The 10,926-nt window shown below is 32.8% G+C and overlaps 2 protein-coding genes across 3 annotated transcripts; both read right to left on the reverse strand.

The window, feature by feature from the left end:
* Nucleotides 1–889: 889 nt before the first annotated feature.
* LOC125836137 (GDSL esterase/lipase At5g45670-like) lies at nucleotides 890–3,225 on the reverse strand. The gene is made up of 5 exons (XM_049515222.1): nucleotides 2,764–3,225; nucleotides 2,197–2,321; nucleotides 1,779–2,024; nucleotides 1,360–1,615; nucleotides 890–1,236 (listed from the first exon to the last, which is right to left on the reverse strand). Exons 1-5 carry the CDS (start codon nucleotides 3,011–3,013, stop codon nucleotides 1,013–1,015), a joined length of 1,101 nt encoding a protein of 366 aa, XP_049371179.1. The 5' UTR covers nucleotides 3,014–3,225; the 3' UTR covers nucleotides 890–1,012.
* A 3,158-nt stretch (nucleotides 3,226–6,383) lies between these two features.
* LOC125836243 (uncharacterized) lies at nucleotides 6,384–10,050 on the reverse strand. Of its 2 annotated transcripts, none has more exons than XM_049515405.1 (2): nucleotides 9,474–10,050; nucleotides 6,384–6,795 (listed from the first exon to the last, which is right to left on the reverse strand). In XM_049515405.1, the coding sequence occupies exons 1-2, from the start codon at nucleotides 9,954–9,956 to the stop codon at nucleotides 6,625–6,627; spliced, it is 654 nt and encodes a 217-aa protein (XP_049371362.1). In that variant the 5' UTR covers nucleotides 9,957–10,050; the 3' UTR covers nucleotides 6,384–6,624. The 2 variants fall into 2 exon arrangements, with proteins under 2 accessions (XP_049371362.1, XP_049371363.1); XM_049515406.1 differs by having other exon boundaries at nucleotides 6,391–6,792; nucleotides 9,474–10,048.
* Between the last annotated feature and the right edge of the window lie 876 nt (nucleotides 10,051–10,926).

Raw genomic sequence — 10,926 nt, forward strand, 5'->3', positions numbered from 1 at the left:
TGTGTATTGAGGTGTGTATTATTAATACATGAATGTTTATGATATTAATAATGCAGGAAATTTTATTGCATGCATATTAGCATGGTTAGCTCCTAATGGTCACTCAAATCTTTTTAAATTCTAAATGAGATGGTAATTTTAATGATTAGTTCTTATTAATTAGTTAAAGTACATTGGATCCACTGCTTCATTTATGTGATTTGTGATTATGTTACTTAATTAGTGTTACTGCAAATTAATTCCTCTTTGATATCACAAGAACATAAGCCAAAAGGAAGAGGTAATCAAAATACAGAGGGTAATTTAAATTGAAGCTCATAATTAACATACAAATGAAATACTATAATTTTTGTATTTAATACTAAGAGACTGATGTCAACTAAGGAAAAAGATGAAAATTTAATTTTTCTTTTCAAATTCATTCACCTTTTTGAATTTTAATTTCTGCATTTCTATTTTTGGTTGGGTTGGATAGTTTTTTGAGTTGAATTTTTATTTATTAAATTAAAATATAAACAAGACTAAAGAAATTATTACCCTTGAAAGTTGTATTTATTAGGTCCCTTGAAGATGATGTTTGGCTTGGAGAGCCTTTAGAGAGAAGGATCATATTTTGGGGGAAGGAGTTGACTCCATTTCTTTTGATATTGTGCGCTGATTCGGGTCGGGTCAAATCGGAGCTTTTAAATTAATTTTGTATTTATTATGTTTAAAAAAATCAAAAAGTATTTTATCCATCGTAATTTGGATTTTTCAATAGGTGTGACTTTTGTGTCTAGTAGACTCAAAAAATTGTGATTTTTATGTTAGTAATATGAAATTTACGAATACAATTATTGATGAAAAAAAAAAACAAGCAAAATTGTGGAACTCACATGTAGGAGAAGAAATAACATTTCTTAAATAATAAAATTAATTAGTATTAACTCATAATACATCATAGGACAATAATAGAAATTCCACAAAAAATATATATTTCATAGTAATCTGAATTTAGCTTCATCTCTTATCTTCACAGTTGAGCTAAACGCTGAATATCAAAAGGATAAGCATCTGATGAACTTTCAGCTCTGTATGACCTTCTCCCAACAACTATATTTGCAGCTTCACCTGGATGAAATGCATCCCAAAATAAATATTCATCTCTATTTTGGCATGGATTTTGTAGTGGAAGACATGTTATTTGCCCGTTATTCCTTCCTACTCCACAACATCCAGCATTCGTCACTCTAAATCCTGAAAAATATTAAAAAGTCAAATATGTTAGACAATCAATATTTCATCTGTTACAATTTATGTGATAGTACTATTTTTTAGTCTGTTTTAAAAAAAATGATGTACGTGAGAAGGAATATTTACCAAATGCTGAGGGATTGTCAATTAAATCTTGGAAGATATCATAAGCATTAATGTAGATGAATTTTGCATCTGGTGTATTGCCATTGAATTCATCCACGAGACCTTTTAGCCTATTGTTGAATAGCTTGTTTGCATTATTTATATTTTCTGCACAGGTTCTTCCATCAGGACTGTTTTGGGCTAGAGCATTTGGGCTACAACCAATTTGGCCCACTCCAATTAACACAAACTTCCTTGCTCCATAGTCATACAAACTCTGATGCAAAAGCCCAATTAGACTTCACGCGTGTGATAGTACTAGATATTTTACGATTTTATCTCTATTAATCATCGAATAACTCTTTGTAAAACGTAAGTACTTTCTTTTAACATGTTATGTTTATCGATTGCTTTATTTTAATCAGCTAATTCAAACTCACCTTTAATTGTTGAGTGTATTGTTGAATTAGAACATCAGCATATTGTTCAGGATTGAATTGTCTGCTAGTGGAGTAATATTGGGGCATGAAATAATTATTGAGATAATCGTTGCTGCCCAGTCCAATTGAGTATATACACTTGCTCAGATAATTAGCAGCTGAATTTTCATCTCCAAGTATTTGCACTACTTGTTGCACTGTGTTCCTGTAATTATTTACCTGACCACCGAAGGTAATCCTTGCTCCCTATAAACATTTTGTAAACAAAAATTCAGCAATAATATGTGAAAATAACCAAAAAAAGATCATTAAATCCCGTGTATTTAGACATGTCATGTGGAAAGTTAGAATTTAAACGACATTCTTTTTTAAACAGACTAAAAGACAAACAAATTGAAACAGAGGATGCAGTAATTACCAATTGTTGGCCAGTTTCTTCTCTAATTCCAGCTGCAGCAGATGCATAATTAACACCTTTGAGAATGTCTTCACCCCTTGCAGATGCATAGGGTGGAATATAATCATCGAACCCCAAAAGCTCAGCTGTAAATAAATTTAAACACAATCAATATTTATATTAAGTTTTGATCACCATTTTTATCACTTTATGTCGCTCCTTATTTTTAAAATGAAAAGATATATCGAATTATGCCTTACTTTTTGGGGAAATACATAGATAGTCCTTTAAGTTGTCATCAACGGCACTCAAGTATAGTTATAAAATGTTATACACACCTTTGTGCCAATTCATGTGTCACGTTTTTCTTTTTAGTCCTTCCCAAAAATGTCAATTTACTATAATTAGAAGCTACATTTAGTAAAATGATATATTTGCTACACGAATGTCTAAGGTACGTGTTTTAGACCACAACTTTCAAAAAACTTTTTTTCTTTCTTAAATTTTATATCAAATCAAACAGTGTCACGTAAGTTAAACAGAGAAAGTATAATATGCATTAGAAGACTACTTAAGTGAGATAATTACCAATGACATCAACAGTAGTTTTGCCATTGGAAAACCTCCCAGTTGGACCATCAGGATAATCAATACCATAAGGCAAGTAATTAGCCCTAGCCAAAGACTGAATATTGTTGTTATTCCCATTATCCACTAATGAATCACCAAATATAAAATAACAAGGCACTTGTTGTGCATTTACATTTACCCCCAAATTCAATGCTAAAAGTACCACTACATACACCACTATCCATCTCTTTACTTCCCCCGCACCCATTATCAAACAAAATGAAGCTAAGGGGGGAGAAAAAAAGTGTGTACTATACTAGTGGAAAATTGAGTAGTTTGGATAAAAGCTTCAAAGAATTGTCTAATTATATAGTATACTTTGAGGTTACTAATCTAGTGATTTTAGAGACTACAATAGTAGTGTGACGAAGACTTCAATTCATTGATGAGAAGTTAGTTGGATGCATTTATTTTCACGCGGCAGAGAAAATGTGAGCAGTGATAGATTCCATTTGTATTATTCATCCGTTCATTTTCACTTGTTCATTTTGAATTTCGGCATGTCTTTTAAAAAATAATGATTGATATTCAGTATTTTATCGTAATTAATATTCAGTATTACATTTTGAAAATGGATTGGACTAGAGGGAGTCATGTTATACGTCTTGAAGAATGATTCGGGAAATGATAAATAATTAATGTTAAGAGTAAAATATGAAAAAATATGTTATTATTTTTATATGTTAATAGTGAGAAGTAAAAGTGAAAATTTATTTTTAAAATAGTGGACGAATAAAAATAAACGGAGGAAGGAGTACATGCAATGTCTCTCTGAAACTGATGTACATGTGCATGGGAATACTACTTTTTTAGTTTCTGAACAACAAAGAGAATCAGTTTTTTATCTTGGTAGAAATGAAATGTGAATTAATTATATTCCATGGGTAGCTCATAGCTGCTAAACAAATTATATTACTATATTCTCAATGATTGTAAAATATGGGTATGGACGTATCACAATTATTAATCCCATGCTGCCAGGCTAGCACTCTTTCAGCTCCCTATCGTTTCAATTTATGTGACGTTGTTTATCTTAATATTTTCTCTGACATGATCATTTATCAAATTAGAAAGAAAATAATTATTATAAACCATCAATCAGTGTAGAGAATCCAAATTAATTGGATGGTTATATATTTGTTGACGCACAAAATACACATACAACAAATAGATATATACATCATGCCGTGCACACAAAAGTTATTAATTTAGTTAACTATATTTGAGACCTCTTATTAAAATAGACTTTAGGTCGATTTTTTGCGTGCCTTATATGAGAGAACGAAAGTAAGTGAGTAGTAACTATTAATTCTTGTAAAAGATATATTGCTACACATTCAAATTCAAATTAGAGTAGAAGAGAAAGGTGTGTGAAGCGTGTTGCATTGAATTCTTGTTGAAAAAGTCTAAGGTAATGCTCAGAACGACTTGGTCACACAAACATGGAGGGGAGTGGAGAAATGAATTTGGGTGTTGGAATTTAATTATGATGATATAGATTAGAGACCCTAGCTACCCAGGGAATTTAATGCAGGTAATTTAGTCACATGGTTTTTGAAGATAATCAAATTAAAATGCCGACATATCTTATCAACTGTAATAGTATTTCCTACAATTTATAAAATAATAAAAATGGTGTTTTTGAATATGAATTGGATTTTTATTTTTATTTTAAAAAAAATTACGAATTTTGAATTGGATATCAAATTTAGTACTATGGATTTTCAGACACCCAAATAAACAAAAAAAAAATTATGCATTATATTCAAGGTGAATCTACACATATCATACATGTCTAATGCTAGTAAGTCTAATTTTTGAAGGTCCAATAGATTAGTATCCTATGATTCTAGTAATATGAAGTCCAAAATGAAATTGCACATATGGTATGTAGATGGGTAATCTCAATCCGTGTTAAGGGTTGAAAATTATACAGAGCAAACTATTAGGTGAATTGAGGTTGTTAATTGTTATGACATATCTTTAAAGCTCAAAAGTCAAATTTGAACATCCCATTCAAACTGAGAACTCCAAAATCGAACATAAAAAATCCAATTCAAACCAAGTTTATTTAAAATTTATTTTCTTCAATTTTATATCCATTGCAAACTCTGGGATTGAATCATTAATCAAAATCCAAGTTTACTGTCGTGTTTGTTCTTCAGGACTAGGATCATAGGATGGGAAATGGAAGTCGGCTTATACATATTTTAGGATTAATCTACATACAAGTTCTATCAATAAACTATATATCACTTGTTAAATTAGATAATTACATTGCTTATTATAATTGCATTTCTGATCTCAATACTAAATTGTTTCTGATCTTTCTGGACCTGATCGACTGCTAAACTCATTCAATATGGCTCTCAGTTTCATGTATTTTAATTTTTGACTTCCTTTAAGATAGTGAGTAATTTTTATTATTTTTGTATGACAAGAGAAACCCATCGTTGCTATTCTTTGGGTGCACACGGGGTAAAGCCCTCGCTTCTATACCAATAGTTCACAAACCATATAGGAGAAGTAATCCACACTAGACAAGCCCGATGCGACGAGTTCGACCCAGAAGACAAACCCTTTACTTTCACTAGCAAGGGGCTTCAAACTTGAGGCATGTACACACTCCATTAATTTTTACTTGTCACGTCTAGTTTCATGAGAATCAATTTGACTGGTTCTTAAAGCTAAATTGAATTAGATTAATTTAATATTTAAAAGTTTGAAAACTATATAAAAAAATGTATAAGTTACAATCATTTTAATATTAATGGGATGAAAATAGCATAAAATATTAGTCAAAGGTTATAAAATTTACCTTTCAAGAAGCAAAAAAGGGGACGAGTAAAAATGATCAGAAGAAAGTAATTTAATTAAATGGATGTTTCACTATATAAGTTCACACATATATTTGAATTTTTCAAAATGCACAATCAATCACTCTCTGGAGTAATAATAACCTAAATTCTCACCCTAATTCTTATCCAAATGGGATTTGATGTCTTTCTACGTAATAAAAAAGTCTTGTACATGACCTTGACACATCTCTCATGGCGTTAATAACTTAATAAATGCATTGTCTTTAAAATAAATAAATTTTCAACCATGAAAAATGTCAAAATTAGGACACTCAATATCCAACATAAAAAAAAATCTCATTATGATAATGCACATGCAAGGTACAACCAACCTTCCAAAGTCGAACTAATTAAAAGGCTTGTCCATTACTCCACTAGACCGTTGATCACAAGAATAAACGTTTTGCGTACATAATAAAGTAAGTACCCACCTAAATTAGCTTAATTGTTATAAAGTCGTCGTAAGTAGTTAGAGACATATTTATACTCGAAGTTAATTTCACTTTGATTCAGATCGACGTATTTTTATATATATATATATATATATTTTTAATGGCATCTTCCGGGTTTTCAAAACCCGGTCAAAATATTCAATCAAGTGTTTTCAATATGAGCACACCCGGAAATCGGCCAGCCCTCATTAAGAGTAACATGCATGATATATTTTGTAGCTACAGCCCATGTCAGGCAGTTTCTACAAGAGGAGTTCCACCACACTAAAGCAGCCTTTTTTGAGTTCCTTTCAGAAGCCTTTCTATCATTGAACAAAATCAGCTACTTCTATACTAGCAAAAATATTCACATAGTTTTGGCTCTTAACAAGTCACGTAAAGTACAAGCCTGGAAACAAAAATTCAGCTTCTTCTACATTGAGCTTTTACACTTCTGTTAGTACTGTACCGGAGAGCAACAAAACTTGTTAGGGAGTTAACCATAATACCTTGGTTTCAACTTCACTCAGTCACAGCTCTGCCCGGGTAGAGAAAGTAGAGGTATATTTTGAAGAAATATCCTTCAAAACCGTGATCAGGCCCTTCAAATCAGTAGAACCCAATTCAAGGCAGTCCTTAAGCAAATCACCTTCTAATACTTCCTTCTGAAGTGTCTCCATTACTTCCTTCACCGGACCCTGCTTCAAAATAAATAAATAAATAAAAACAAACTTAGACAAAATGCACAACAGCAGACTCGACATACATTCAGTCTTCATCCTCGCGTTTTGGTACAGCTCCTAATCACTAACTACCCATCCCCCACTGTAGAAACTGTTCGAAGCTCTATTATAACAGAAAACAGGATTTGTTGGTCCATGCTACTTCCTTTTTTTACCTTTAATTAAGACATTCATGATTCTCTGTTTTGGTGACTAGGAGGGAAAGCACAAAATCATTTACTCCTATGATAATTTCATCAGTATCCCGTACTAGTCGAGTTTCCTGTGTGCTCAAGACAAGACTAATAATGTCCCATACTAGTTCCATTTTACTGTGAGCTCATTATGAGCATCAATTCAAGCATACAACATATCTAAAGATGAATGTTCCCCGTGTGTATTCAGGTTTGAGGTGAATGGAAAATTTGACCAACTATTATTGCAAGTTTGATTTACTTGTAATAATTTCCAAAACTCCAATATGGAGGCCCAAGAATTGGCAGGTTGTGTATCAGAAATTTTGTTCAAAATAGAGAGATATATTGCACCAATCTTCAGTCTACTTATAATCAAGGGAAAATACATAAAAAAAAACCTAAACTTGGCACGAAAACTTACTTTAGTACTTAAACTTAAACTACACGGGTGTTTATATACCCCCTTAACATATTTGACGTGAATTATTTTCAACCCTCCGAACACCAGCCCAGTTGAAGGCTGGACATTGTTACACACGCGCGTTTTCATTAGTCCACGTCGCTAAGGGTTTAAAGAATATCTTACCCATTTTATATAACCCACCCGTTCCCAAAATACAACCCGACCCATTTCTAAACAAATATCCCTAAATCTCCAAGTCCGATTCTCATTCTCTCAAATCTACAAGACCTAATCTAAAGATTTTTCTTTCGTTAGCGTGAAGGATTTGCTAAGTTTAGGGTTTTTGTGCAAGAAGTAACGAGAAGCTGGAAAAAACAGATAATAAGAAAAAGGGAGGAAAGAAAAACCAAAATAATAGATGAAGAAGAATAAGTTCAAATTTTACATTTTGAAGAACAATTATTCCTTCAAAGATTCAACTTTTAGGTTTGAAGAGCTAAGATTTATCAAGAAACAAACAATGAATTAGGTCACCATTTTTGGATGATTGGGTTGGTGAGGGAGAAGAGGAAATTAGGGTTCTTTAAAAGTGAAGATGGATCTTCAAATACGTAATGGGTCGGATATTACCGTTGGAGGGTCAAATTTTATTTTTAAAAAAATGTTAAAAGATGAATTACGCGCCGTTCCAAGCTGTATCAACACGCGCACGAGGCTGGTGTTCGGAGGGTTGAAAATAATTCACATCAAATATGTTAAAGGGGTATATAAACATCCGTGTAGTTTAAGTACTAAAGTAAGTTTTCGTGCCAAGTTCAGGGATTTTTTTTATGTATTTTCCCTATAATCAATAACCTTAAAACTTTTTGATGAATAACTGAATGAAGAAGGGGTAAAATTGAACACTCAACTCCTTTTTTGTCTAATACGATCTTTTGATCTTCAAAAGAGTCAAATTTAAATTTCACATTCCCAACATATTAGAAATGCTCTCCTCTTTCAAATTTACAACTTTACCTAAACGATTACGACACCCTAGAAAACTTCCTTGGTTATGGTTACCATTTCTTGTTTCCCCAATATGTACAACTTTGTCATTTTAACATTTTAATCCTTTTTGAGGTTTTGGTTTGTACATCTTCACGCCAATCAATTATATGAGCAATTCAATATCTAGGATATGATACCCCTGGGAGTCTATAGCCTATGCTTCTTGCTTCGTTGACAACAATCATTGGTCGTTTGTTTGTTTGGTCTCAGAATATTAACTATAATCTCTCTTTCAAATTTGCAACTTTTATTACAAAGTAATCAAATACTTTATAAATGCTTGCACTAAGCCCAAGCGATAAGACATGACTTCTATACAATGAAGTCAGAACTTCCCTAGTTTGGTGTCCATGATGGTCACCCTTCCATTATTTCCTCAATGCGTAAAAGAAACATTATCATTTTAAGTTTTAACCGATTTCAAGGATTTTGTTTGTAAATTTATAGTCTAATCAACTGCATGGGAATTCAATCTCTAGTAATATACCACTAAACTAAAGTTACAGGCTTACAGCAGAGGCATCAATTTTTGCACAATGCGTAGCTACACATAAGTTGTACACAAGATTGATCAGACACTGCAAAGCTTTCACCTAACATTTAGCACATCAAGGTGGTGGCATTGGAACCTAGATACAGAGCTGCTTCTACTATACTCATTACTCGCTCAGTCCAAAATAAGGGTAGCTTTAGCAAAAGCAAATTGTCCGAAAATAAGTTTCGCTTTAAGAATTCAAGACAAAAAATAGTAATCTTTCCAACTATAACTTATTTTTAATAGTGCTCAATTTCAAGAAACATCTAAACAGGGATAACTTAGTAATCTTTCCAACTATAACTTCTTCTTAATAGTGCTGAATTCTCAAGAACATTTAAATAGGGATAACTTAGTAAACTATGGCATGTAAGTACTACCTTCTAGTGTGTGCTCGAAAGTATGTCATGCTCTGTAAATATGTAAATACTGTTCTACTAATTGACCTAAAAATATAGAAGTAGAAACTTACTGGTTGTCGAAACACCTTCCGGAATTTACCAAAAAGAGATTTTGAAACTCTGTATAAATTTTCATAATTCCGATTCATCCATTTAACCCTTTCCGTATCTGAACTGACACTTGAAAAGTCGCTAAGACCTCGCAGAATTTCATTCAGATCAGAGAAAGCACCGAACATTTCAAACGACGTAGCATCTCTCCAAGCATAATTTCGAGCATAGTCCCAACCCACGTTCCACATGACTTTCCAGAAACCAATACCCATACCATTCTCCAGTTTTCTAGCAATGGATCGAGCTCGGGCAGCGCCATCGTAGTCTCCGCGAGCTTCCCGGAGATTAGCAACGCGGGAGAACAGCGAATGAGATAGAGAGAAAACGGCATGGTAGTTGGAAAATGGGAAAGAAAAGGAGGAACAAGGTGATGGCTTAGAGAGAAGAAGGAAGAAGAGGAAGAGAAGAAAGATTGAGGGAGTCACACCGGTTCTCCGCATTGCCGGTAGCGACGGTCGCCGACTAGCCGGACGGTTGAGAACTGTCGAGATTTTAGCCGGACCGAAAAAGGAAATGAAGAAGAGACTTCTGAGTTTCCTTAGCGCTCTTACGTTGACGGCCCAGTCCAATCCAACTCAGGTTTAGCGGGCTGGAGACTTTGGAAGGGCCTCGAAAAGAGCATCTTACATAATTGTACAATTGACAATATACGTATTTACATGTATATGAAATGGAAAAATTACGCGGTTAAGCAAACTTATATTATTTAATTACTCATCATAGCTATAGTTTGCTATAATTATCACTCACGACTAACATTATACATTAATTACGCGAGCTGATTTCGAGTTTGTATAATTAACCACGTTTGTATATGTATAATTCGCCAGAATATACAAATACATATGTATAATATACAATTATCTAACCTATATACATATACAATTCACCTCTCTCCCACTCTCTTGCTCGCCTCTCTCCTCCCTCCTCCCTCTCCCAATCTCGCTTGCCATATATACAAATATATATGTATAATATACAATTATCTAACCTATATACATATACAATTCACCTTTCTCCCACTCTTTGCCCTCTCTCTCCTAGTCTCGCTCGCCTCTCTCCTCCATATAACATGTTGCTACGAATTGTAATTATCAAATTATAATTATGGAGAGTAATTAAGCATTTTTGAGTGGCTATATGTGAAAGTTCACCGTATAAAATACTATATAACTATATATTATTCATGTATATACATATATATGTATTGGTTTTATATATTTCATAAATAGTTATAGTTTAGATTTGTGATAACATAACGTAACTATTCATGTGTTTATGAAATATAGTTATAGTTGCTATATATTAAGCGAGTAAATGAAAATAAAATTTCATAATAATAGGTGAAAAGATTGAAAAACTAAACTATAAGGTACATGATCTCTCAAGCGTATGAGATCCTTGGGGAAC

Source organism: Solanum verrucosum, unplaced genomic scaffold, assembly GCF_900185275.1.
Source record: "Solanum verrucosum unplaced genomic scaffold, falcon-dt-bn FXZP01000278.1, whole genome shotgun sequence".
NCBI lineage: Eukaryota > Viridiplantae > Streptophyta > Magnoliopsida > Solanales > Solanaceae > Solanum > Solanum verrucosum.